Below are 12,590 nucleotides of genomic sequence, written 5' to 3' on the forward strand. Positions count from 1 at the left end.
TCACAGAAATTGTGTATGCATTCATCTTTTGAAACATCGTCTGAAAGTACAGATTTTGGCATTTGTCACTGTTCAAAATCAAGCTTCTGAAACTTTGGTCTTTGCAAAATAAATTATTGATGAACTAATTGAAACTGTGTCGAATTGGAGGGCGCTATTGACAGAATGTTGACAGATTTAGTTACCAGTACCCTGTCACACCAAGGCAAAGAAACATGATGGCAATAGACTTTAAAAAAAATCAGTGTCAGGATGCATGGAAAATTAGGTTTCCAGTGATCAATTTGATAGAATGAGACTATGCAGCACTTATTGTCAGCTGGCAAGGATAACTTTGTCCCTTACCAGTGTGTGGGCAAATGATAGTACACAAAGTATTCAGAGGTCTAACCTGATCAGACATTACATGTATTTCTCTTAATACAATGACCATCTTACCTTTTCTGAGATTTTTTTTTTAAAAATGACATATATAGGAAATACCCACATTTGAAAAAAAGAGGGTGGATATCGGAAAATTTTAGTACCCATGGAAGATCAGTAGTACCAACAAAGTCACCATGGGTGAAACACCCAGATTGGAAAAAAGCTTGATTGGTTTAAAGGTCACATGCAACGTACAACACAACTTTGCAGATTCTGATACCTTTCAGTATGCACTTACTGAAACAAATCATCAAAAATGCCAATTCAACCTATAAAGTTGAAAAAAACACAATGAAAACAAGCCTGCGAATTGAGAGTTCAAACGATTCACTAAATTTCCCCCAGCGCTGGGGAAAAAAGTGGTTTCAACAGCTGTGCTGCGCTGCACCGCGCCCATAACGCATGCGCAGTGAATAGGTTCGCAGAGCTTGAAACAGTATGCATGCCCATAGGATGAGGTCGTGAGCAGTAGTCTAATCTTGGTTGTGTACACAAACAAGTAAATAATCTACTGATTACGTAAAAAACTTGTTGATTGTGGTAAGCAGCCTCTGTCACAGAGATAGCTCAATGTCTGGTTTATTGGCACCTATATGTCTGTCTGCCTGTCTGCTAAAGACAATATGCAATACCCAGCTTCAGTCATTGACCACATGCTATTTGAACTTAACACCTATCAGGCTATACGCCATAAACAAAATAAATTGATTTATGACTCGTGCACCCAAGTCCTGTCTCTGCCACGTCATGTAATCAAACAAGTGTGATACTTGTATACGACATGTTTTTTATGTCTGTAGGTTGCAAAGTACATCCACTTTTCTCTGATGACTGGATCTGATGGAAACTGGTGCAAACTCTTGTCACTTTCAAGTCCTGCTTTGTGCTTGGACCAATGATGTACAGGTTCCAGCCACGCAGTAGTTCACCGTCTCTACTGAGATGATTTTTGATTGGATCTAATGCAAATTCAGAGAACATGTATCTACAAAACCCAACATCTCTACATACCTTCTTAAAGGATGACAGCTTCTTCTAGTGTATATTATTTTGTTTGACAACGATATAAGAATCCATAATGAAACGATGCATCAAGTACACTAAAAGAAGTTGTTATCCATAAAGAATCTGACTTTCTTGTGATTTGCCATACCTCTAAAATGCCCATCAGACAGATCATCTTTCTGTATACACAATGATCCCTCAGTGTATCAGAAATTGAACCAGCCAATCAGAAGCTGTCGTTACACTTGAATGCACACCCAACTGGGTTCAATTTCCTGAGGGCTTCGTTTTGAGGGAAGTAAGCCCAAGTACAAAATATTACACTTTTGAATCATGATTGTACGTTTATAATTTTGTTTATTTGGTTTTTTACAAGCAGCAATGTGTATTATATGTCACAAATTAGTGACAATTGTCTTTTAAGTATGTTTGATGTTTGGGTAGCATGTGGCCTTAAATATCCTAACTGTAGATGTGTTTGTTGAGACATGATGTGATGTACTGGTACTGTATACCACCTGACTGCAGATGTGTTTGTTGAGACATGAAGTGATGTACTGGTACTGTATTCCACCTGACTGCAGATGTGTTTGTTGAGACATGATGTGATGTACTGGTACTGTATTCCACCTGACTGCAGATGTGTTTGTTGAGACATGAAGTGATGTACTGGTACTGTATTCCACCTGACTGCAGATGTGTTTGTTCAGACATGATGTGATGTACTGGTACTGTATTCCACCTGACTGCAGATGTGTTTGTTGACACATGAAGTGATGTACTGGTACTGTATTCCACCTGACTAGAGATGTGTTTGTTCAGACATGATCTACTGGTACTTTATTCCCTCTGACTGCAGATGTGTTTGTTCAGAATTGATCTACTGGTACTGTATTCCCTCTGACTGCAGATGTGTTTGTTGAGACATGAAGAGATTTACTGGTACTGTATTCCACCTGACTGCAGATGTGTTTGTTCAGACATGATGTGATGTACTGGTACTGTATTCCACCTGACTGCAGATGTGTTTGTTGACACATGAAGTGATGTACTGGTACTGTATCCCATCTGACTCGAGATGTGTTTGTTCAGACATGATCTACTGGTACTTTATTCCCTCTGACTGCAGATGTGTTTGTTGAGACATGATGTGATGTACTGGTAAAGTATCCCATCTGACTACAGATGTGTTTGTTCAGACATGATGTACTGGTAAAGTATCCCACCTGACTACAGATGTGTTTGTTCAGACATGATGTACTGGTAAAGTATCCCACCTGACTACAGATGTGTTTGTTCAGACATGATGTACTGGTGAAGTATCCCACCTGACTACAGATGTGTTTGTTCAGACATGATGTACTGGTAAAGTATCCCACCTGACTACAGATGTGTTTGTTCAGACATGATGTGATTGTAATGGTAAAGTATCCCACCTGACTACGATGTGTTTGTTGAGACATGATGCACTGGTACTGTATTCCACCTGACTACAGATGTGTTTGTTCAGACATTATGTGATTATACGAGTACTGTATTTAACCTGACTGCAGGTGTGTTTGTTGGGACATGATGTGATGTACTGGCACTGCATTCCACCTGATTGACTGTTGCAGGGGAGACCAGCAAGTGAGTTCCAGCAGGCAGTGATCATTCACAATGCTGGATCTGTTGGAAGTGAGTTCTGTCGGAATCTGACTGATGTAAACCAAGTATCTCACTACCTCAATGTGAATGTGGCTGGACTTGTTGCACTGAATGCTCAGTTTATGCAGGTGTTTAAAGACATACCTTCTAAAGTGGTTGTAAACATCTCATCACTGTCTGCACTACAACCTATGGCCAGCTGGGGACTTTATTGTTCAGGTTAGTATAATGGGTGACCCATACTCTCATGGAAAATAACTGAATATTGGTTATGAATATGTGATGAAATATTGGTGAGGCAGTGATATTATACAGACTCTCACAGAGGACCCAGTTCATTGACCCTGAGCTTACCAAATGTCAGTATCTTTCAGATTTGGACCTCATTATTGTAACTGAATCTGAAATGTTTCAGTGTATGATGAATGGGCTGGTGTAGTATAAAGTGTGATTTATTGTGAAGGGGGGTATGATGGTGACTTTTATATTAATGTATAAAAGTATGTACAATTATGATATACTTCTTGAAGGCTAAAATGGATTAATTTTTCTAAATTAATCAACTGTGTTAATATTTTCATAGAGAAATGTATGTTGTTAGGATGATTTAGAAGATTATATGCTATGAAATATACTTTTATTCAGAACACTGAAAAAAGTTATTTCCAAACATGCCACTATAGAAATTGGGAATTTGGTGCAGTAGTTAGTAACTCTAGTGCTAGAAAATGCTCAAGAAGATACTTCTATCACTTCTATCACTTGACAGTCATACAGTCTCCTTTACTTACTTATCTCAAAAGAAATGTAAATAGACTGAACACCAACAAGTAGACGTCCTTGATGTATATGGTCTATATCAATGGAGGTGTTTCACACACATTACTGACTTGTTGCATGGTGAAGTAGTAGTACTGTTTCAGGCAAGGCTTTCCGTGACATGTTCCTGAGGACATTTGCACTGGAGCAGCCTAATGTAAGGGTGTTGAACTATGCCCCTGGTCCTGTTGACACCAATATGTTCCATAAAGAGGGGATCCAGGAGACAAAAGCTGAAGACCATCTTGAAGCTTTAAGAGGTATTATGATAACAGGATCTCTAGTGAGAAACAATTTGAATTGAACATTCAGTGACTTGTTGGACTTTTCCCTGTCCTTGTTTTCAGCCATGTTAAAGGTCACATGCAACGTAAAATACAACTTTGCAGATTCTGGTACCTTTCGGTGTGCACTTACCGAAACAAATCATGAAAAATGCCAATTCAACCTATAAAGTTGAAAAAAAAACGCGATGAAAAAAAGCCCGCGAAATCGGAGTTCAAACGTTTCACTAAATTCCCCCCAGCGCTGGGGGGAAAACTGGTTTCAACAACTGTGCTGCGCTGCGTCCATAACGCATGCGCGGTGAATAGGTTCGCGGAGCTTGAAACAGTATTCATGCCCAGTGACTGAGGTCGTGAGCAGTAGTCTAGTCTTGGTTGTGTACACAAACAAGTAAATAATCTACTCGTTACGTCAAAAAACTTGTTGATTGTGGTAAGCAGTCTCTGTCACAGAGAAAGCTCAGTGTCTGGTTTATTCACACCTATGTGTCTGTCTGCCTGTCTGCTAAAGACAACACGAATACACAGCTTCAATCATTGACCACGTGCAATTTGAACTTAACACCTATCTGACTATACGACATAAAGAAAATAAGTTGATTTATGACTCGTGCACCCGAGTCCCGTGTCTGCCACATTATGTAATAAGGCACGTGTGATACACATGACATGTTTTTATGTCTGTGGGTTGCAAACAAACTACATGCATTTTTTTCGGATGACTGGATCTGACGGAAACTTGTGCAGACCCTTGTCAGATTCAAGTCCTGCTTTGTACTTGGACGAATGACAGATTCCAGCCACGCAGCAGTTTACCATCTCTACTGACTTGATTTTTTATTGGATCGAGCGCAAATTCAGAGAACATGTATTTTCTAAACCCAACATCTCTATATACATTCTTCATGGATAATGACTTCTTTTCACGTATGTGATTTTGCTTGACAACAGTATATGAATCCATACTGAAACGACGCATCAAGTACACAAAAAGAAGTTGTTATCCATAAAGAATCTTACTTTCTTGTGACTGGCTATACTTCTAAAATGCCCACCAAACAGATCATCTTTCTGTACACACAATGAACCCTCAGCATGTCAGCAAATGGAACAGCCAATCGGAAGCCGTCGTTACACTTGAGTGCATATCCACCCGCTATGACTGGGTTCGGTCTCCCGAGGGCTTCGTTTCGAGGGAAGTAAGCCCAAGTACAAAATATTGCACTTTTGAATCGCGATTGTACGCTTATAATTTTGTTTATTTGTTTTTTTAAAAGCAGCAATGTATATTATATGTCATAAATAAGTGATAAATGTGTTTTAATTATGTTTGATTTTTTGGTTGCATGTGACCTTTAAGAAAAGCTACATATCACATTATTCAGTGAGTTTAATCGGGAATTTAATTAAACTTGAAGTATGTGTTATTTACAATCCAAATCATAACCAGGATATGTAAAGCTGTGACCATGACTAATTCATTTTGTGTCATCAGATTGATTTGGGGTGGTAATAAATTAAGAACGAAGTTACAGAACGCAATGAAAAGGAACAAGACAAACTTTCATAACTAGAGATCTTGCCTTAATGAAATGACTTTCACAGAGTGCTACTTCTGAAGATGTCAATCTTTGATGTTCAAGGGTGCATAATCAACATCCTGTGGTCAAACACTGTATTTCCAATAGTGTCATTTTCAGGCTCCACTCTACTCCTTGTCAAGATAGACAGAAATGGATAATGCATGTTATGTTCATTAGTTGGATGTATGCAAACTGATTTAGGTGCTGCATAGGTGTGTGAACACAGAGGGTCAAGATATGACAAGTTGTACAGACATTTAGAAGCCTTCCATCAGATGTGAATTTCTAAATGACTGGATGCACTACTCCATGCTATGTTCACGCATGACTGTTAATCATGTGACCAATCATTGTTTACATTGTATCCAGTTGGTTTATGAACCTAAATCTTTGAATGATCCAAGCAAAAGTGTCTGAGATATGTGTTCTGAGAATTGCATCACAATTTTAACATGACTGGCATGGCAAGCGAATTGGGCAACCATTTCAACATGCATCATTGTGAGTTGCATTGTGCAGTCATGTGCCTGATTACACATTTTATAGCTCTTACCATTGACCTTCAAGTACTGTTGTTACTACCAGAAGATCAGGTGAAACATGTAAACAACTTGATTCTAAGAATAGTCAATAATGGATGGAGTAGTGAAATATTGAACTTACATGTACTTACATGTATCTTCAGTTGGTTTATAAGATTGATATAACATGACTCGTGGGTATTATTGCAAAGTTAAGCCCTCTTCCCTCTGGAAATGTCCACGGACCTTAGGCCCTTAGCCATTAGTGTGCAGGGGTTCAAAAATCCCATTGCCCGACGCCAGGGACAAGTCACTTTTCATTGCTGGCAGTTAGATGATGAAATCTTACTTGCCCATGATAACTTACGGAATTTCGTTTCATGTAGCCTTTAAATGTCGCAGTGATATTAAAGCAGGGTTATCTTTCTTGGCTATTTATTACTTTTTTATAAATGGTCCAGTAAACATTAACATCAATTACCATGTAGACACCAGTAATCCAAGTGGGTAGCAGTAGAGCAGAAATTCAGACAGAAAATCGTTAAGGCAGAAAGCAAAAGGACCTGCCTTCATGAGAAAGATCGAGGATACAGTCCTGTTACATTCCTTTTGCCAAATTTATGATTATAAATATTGACTTCCTTGATATTGTCTTTATGTAGGTCTAAAAACAGTAAAGGAAGAAAAGATAGAATCTTGTAATCCTGAAGAAAAGGATGCTGATGTGTTTTAAATGATGATTTAGGTCAGAAAAAGTATTATTCTTCATGATAAAAATCTTAAATAACACAATATAAAGTTGGGTTACATACATTACTGTTTGTATTGCAGAAAGTGACTGGTCATTTTCATGAGTTTCATGTTCTTTCAACTGGCCACCAACCAATAAGTTTGCGACTCATCTGCTACGCCCACAGATTGTCAGCAAGTCTTGTTATTGGGTTTGATGTGCAATTGTATTTGCAATTTTCTGGTATTTTTATAAACAAATCTGAGAAATAATGACTAGATTCAAGTCTGTTGACATATACATTGTTCAAGTTTTGAGCAGACACGTATCTTACTAAATTGCCAAAGCCTTGTGTAATAGTTGATAGGTTACTGAAATAATTCATTTAATTCTCTAGTCAGAAAAACAAGTCATCTATGTATCAGGTGATAATATTTTATAATTCAAGATGCCACATTTAACTAACATCTTTATGGTCATTTGTAAAATGGTGCTGCAGAAAATGTGATAAACCAAATGCCAAACTTTCTACTTGAAACTTTTTTGCTCAGATTTTTTAAGCTGATTTTTCACTTATGACGCTTACCCATTTGCACCTAATTAGTGAGAATGGATGTGAAGATATTTAATGGCTAGCTTGTCCTGAGGGCTAGAGACACCATTGATCCACGATTACATGACTGGGTTCTGTCTAGACAAACGTTTCTAGTTATTGCAGAAGTATACTTAGTCAAAATAGATGGGGGGATGGGAAGGGCAGTGGGGTAGCCTAATGGGAAAAAGTGATCGTTCGTCACTGAGGTTAGATTTCCCACATGGGCACAACATGTCAAGCCCATTTTTGGTGTTCCCCTGCCATGATATTAATAGCATATTGCTAGAAAGCAGCTTGGAAACTCACTCACTCACTCACTCACTCAAAGTAGATGGAAAATGAAAAAAAATGAACTGTTATTAATGTTTCCCATCATATTAGATTTCATCCTTACTATCTAGGCAGCAACTCAAATGGAGTTGGCCCTAGACCAAACTTTCCCTACCCTTGAATCAACTTTAATGGCCACTTATTTCCCACCCGTGTTCATATATCAAAAGGGAGAGGTTCTGGCCTGTCCAGGCTATTTCTTCCCCAGCCTTGTTTTCAAATTTATGTTCACCTTGAAAAAGTCCGAAAGGAAAACAAGACAGCTATTCACATGAACTCATTGATATGATATTCATGTTGATATCAAGTTCCATTAACAATTTCCTCATCTTCATATACATGTATATGGTTCACATTGAGTTTCTGTGTATGAAAGTCAGGGTTAGAATACTGACCTTCAGTAACCCATGCTTGTCGTAAGATGTGACTAACAGGATCAGGTGGTCAGGCTCAGTGACTTGGTGGACACACGTCATTGGTTTCCAATTAGGCAGATCGATGCTCATGTTGTCTGGTTCAGACTCGATTATTTACAGACCACCGCCATATAGCTGGAATATTTTAGAGTGCAGCGTATAAATATACTCACTCACTTCTTGCCATAACCTTATATAAGGTGAGATTAGAAAGAAAAGCAATCATTAAAGCAAACCATCAAAAGTATAGAAGAGCATGTACAACAGTTGGCCACAACTGAGTCATCGTTAGTGAACTTTCCATAGACTTACTTGTCAATTAACTCTTGCAAGGATAATTTTCATAAATTTAGTACAAGTCTTTTTATGATTTTGATGCTGTGAGAACATCTTGGTAATCATCCTCGGCTACATGTACATAAATTCTATAACTTTCAATCTACCTCATAGACACGTTAATCCTGATTGGTCATATACAGTGGACTCTGTTAATACCGGCACCACTCGGGACCAAATATATATGCTGGTTTTAACAAAGTGCTGGTATAGGCAGTTTGCCTCACAACTGAAGTCGTACTGTTTCGTTAGCATTAACAGCATGTTTGAATAAGAAACAAGGCAGTGTCAGAATGCAGTCATTTATTACACATTCAAATAATAACAAGGTTGTTCACACTGTAAAAAAGTCACTGATCTTTCTTTGTATTTTCTGCGCCGATGCCTAGAGAGCAATGTCCTCCGCTGCACTTTCCAAGTTCTGCATGATGTAGAAGTTGTACTTCCTGGCTAGATGCGAAGTATTTAATCTGAGTGCACATGCTTTCTGCGTGGGTCGAGGCATTTTATCAAAATCTTCTATCAGCTGCACTTTTTGTTGAAGTGTCAACTCACATCTCGCACGTTTTGCGGGCTGTGACATTTTGGCAATACTGACTGTTACACTACTGACATCATACAATTTTACCTTAAATACCTCTAATTACTCTATGTATGTGACACGTACCACTCACTAGTTAACAAGATACTGATAAACACTTCCCGTTTCTGAATAATATTGGGAAATGTGTTGTTACAGTGCCCACTATTCATCACTCTTTGTATGGGACACATATCACTCACTAATTAACAAGACACTCATTGACACTTCCCATTTCTGAATAATCTCGGGTAGTAACCGCGAATTGTGTTGTTACATCATTTGGACCTAACTGCATCAAAGGGTTGCGCCATCTTTCATGTGCCGTTTTTTACGGATTTGTTTTCATAACCATTTGTTCGTTGGGACTAAAAAACAATGCCGATATTCGGAGTAGACAGAAGCCGATGTTTACAGATGTTTCTATGTGATTATTAAGTGCATTTCTGCGGGGACTGAAACTTTGTGCCGTTGTAGACAGAATGGCGATGTTTACATAGGCCGATATGGCCAATCATATATAGCCATATGATTGCAGTTTTCTTAATAATCATTGGAAAATTGAATTTAAATGATGTCTATGTAGCTGAGATGATTTCCCAGCTGGTAGGTAAGTATTGAAAGTAATTCGGCCAAAACTAAACTTACAGGTAACATGCAACGTAAAATACAACAAATACAGATTCTGATACTTTTTGGTATGCACTTACCAAAACAAATCATCACAAATGCCAATTGAACCTATAAAGTTGCAAAAAACGTGATTGAAAAAAAAGCCTGCGAAATCAGAGTTCAAATGATTCACTAAATTTCCCCCAGCTTGTTGATTCTGGTAAGCAGCTTCTGTCACAGAGAAAGCTCAGTGTCTGGTTTATTGATACCTATATGTCTGCCTGCCTGTCTGCTAACGACAATATTCAATACACAGCTGCAATCATTGACCACATGCAATTTAAACACCTATCAGGCTATACTCCATCAACAAAATGAATTGATTTATGACTCGTGCACCCGAGTCCTGTCTCTGCCACATCATGTAATCAGGCCAGTGTGATACTTGTACACATGACATGTTTTTTATGTCTGTGGGTTGCAAACAAAGTACATCCACTTTTCTCTGATGACTGGAACTGATGGAAACTGGTGCAAATTCTTGTCAGTTTCAAGTCCTGCTTTGTAATTGGCCGAATGACAGTTTCCAGCCGCGCAGTAGTTCACCGTTTCTACAGAGATGATTTTTGATTGGATCTAATGCAAATTCAGAGAACATGTATCTACAAAACCCAACATCTCCATATACCTTCTTTATGGGTGACAGCTTCTTCTAGTGTATGTGATTTAGTGTATATGACTCCATAATGAAACGACGCAGCAAGTACAATAAAAGAAGTTGTTATCCATAAAGAATCTTACTTTATCCTCGCCATACTTCTTAAATGCTCATCAAACAGATCATTTTTCTGTACACACAATGATCCCTCGGCGTATCAGCAAATGAACCGGCCATTCGGAAGCTGTTGTTACACTTGAGTGCACTCCTACCCACTATGACTGGGTTCGGTCTTCCAAAGGCTTGTTTCGAGGGAAGTAAGCCCAAGTACAAAATATTGCACTTTTGAATTGCGATTGTACGCTTATAATTTTGTTTATTTATTTTTTACAAGCTGCAATGTATATTATATGTCATGAATAATTGATAATTGTTTTTTAATCATGTTTGATTTTTTGGTTGCATGTGACCTTTAAGAAAATCATTCTTGAAAGAGTTAATTAGCATGCAAGTCGATGGTAATTTCACTAAATTAATGATGACTCACATATGGCCAACTGCAGTATATACAGAAAATGATGCAATTGTTGTTATGAACCATCAACACAACAACAACAACCCAATGCAATCCAGATCAAATACTGTCATACTGACACTATAGTGCCTAATTCTAACTTCAAAAGACAAGTTTTAATAGCGGTACACCTGACCCCAGGGACCTTTCATTCATATACAGTGAACATTTCACTAAATCATGGCACTCATCTTCCATCTCGTCAATATATACAAACTCTCATTTAAAACATCATACCAGCCAGTCTTAACCCGAATCAGGGCCACACCACATCTAAACTTAGCTACAGCTCTTCTGTGTGGCCTAGGGGTGGGAAATTCTACATAATGTGCAACATTAACAATACAATCTTTACTTCCTCCCTCCTATAGCTGCAGGACCAAGACGCTGCAATGTTCTAGTTCCAGTAGTGTATACAGTGTTCCTCTGTTTATATTTTCTTATGAAGATGACCTTGAATCTAAAACTATTGTGTGCCCTACATTTATGTCACACAATCTCCAACTTTAGTAAACTCTAAGTTAAATAAATAGTATTTCCTTAAATCTACATAATAGTTTAAATTGAATCAGAAATGGAAATATATTCCTACCCCAGTTTTTCTAAGAACATAATAGTAAAAACAATCAGTATGCAGAGTAGACAAAATAGACTTATGTTTGACTATCAGATCTCCCACAAGAAAGGTGGAGGAGTCTTTTGTATGGTAGGGAACATGACCCTTGCTTTGTTAATTAATCCAGTCTGTTTATAGTAGACTGTAATATGGTGACTTTCTCACATCGACTTGGTAGGCTGATCATGCTGTAGTTGATGCGCTGGTTTGCTCAGATATTATTCACAGTCTTCATGTTATGGCTTGAATATTACAGGTATGCAAATCACTTTAATCACTTACTTTTGCATTATGTTTTCTCTCTTTTGTTACCTTATAGTAATAGGGCTTTTGCATATGAATCAAATATGAATCTGAAACCTGATCTACACTGTTCTGTTCTATTGGATCCTGTGAGGATTGTGCAGCCACCTGAAATCTCACACTGGATACCAATGAAGTGATATGAAAATAGTTCAATTGATTGATTCAATTTATACAGTATGTTAATATCCCGTATCAATCAATGATAAAAAAGAAAATAAACTGCACACTTGCATACACAATTGCCATCCATATTTCATCATTTTGAAGCTAAAGCAAAATCAGAATGTACACTGTATATCTTCCATGTTTCTTGATAGTAACTGTTCCATAAACGCAATTATTTTGTTCTGGAGGTAGAGTCAACCATGTTTAGTTCCATTTTAAAATGTCGCAAGTTGTTGGCTTTGTGAGTTTGAGTCCAATCCAGGTTGCAAAAGTATTCAGTTAAAAAGTCAAAGCTGGCATTGATTGACATTTTTTTCCACTTCCTCAATGAGATTCAGTGTGTAAGTGCAGTGCTTTTGTGTCTGTGATCCAATGATTGTCTCCTAT

At 37.9% G+C, this 12,590-nt stretch overlaps 1 protein-coding gene across 1 annotated transcript in view; it reads left to right on the forward strand.

The window, feature by feature from the left end:
- LOC137256339 (sepiapterin reductase-like) overlaps window positions 1-12,590 on the forward strand; it is a 46,016-nt gene that overhangs the window by 30,680 nt on the left and 2,746 nt on the right. The window contains exons 2-3 of the mRNA XM_067794116.1: window positions 3,048-3,297; window positions 4,002-4,157. Of these exons, the coding sequence (XP_067650217.1) occupies window positions 3,048-3,297; window positions 4,002-4,157 (406 nt within the window). The remainder of the gene's footprint in view (window positions 1-3,047; window positions 3,298-4,001; window positions 4,158-12,590) is intronic.

Source organism: Haliotis asinina, chromosome 11 (genome assembly GCF_037392515.1).
Source record: "Haliotis asinina isolate JCU_RB_2024 chromosome 11, JCU_Hal_asi_v2, whole genome shotgun sequence".
Taxonomy (NCBI): domain Eukaryota; kingdom Metazoa; phylum Mollusca; class Gastropoda; order Lepetellida; family Haliotidae; genus Haliotis; species Haliotis asinina.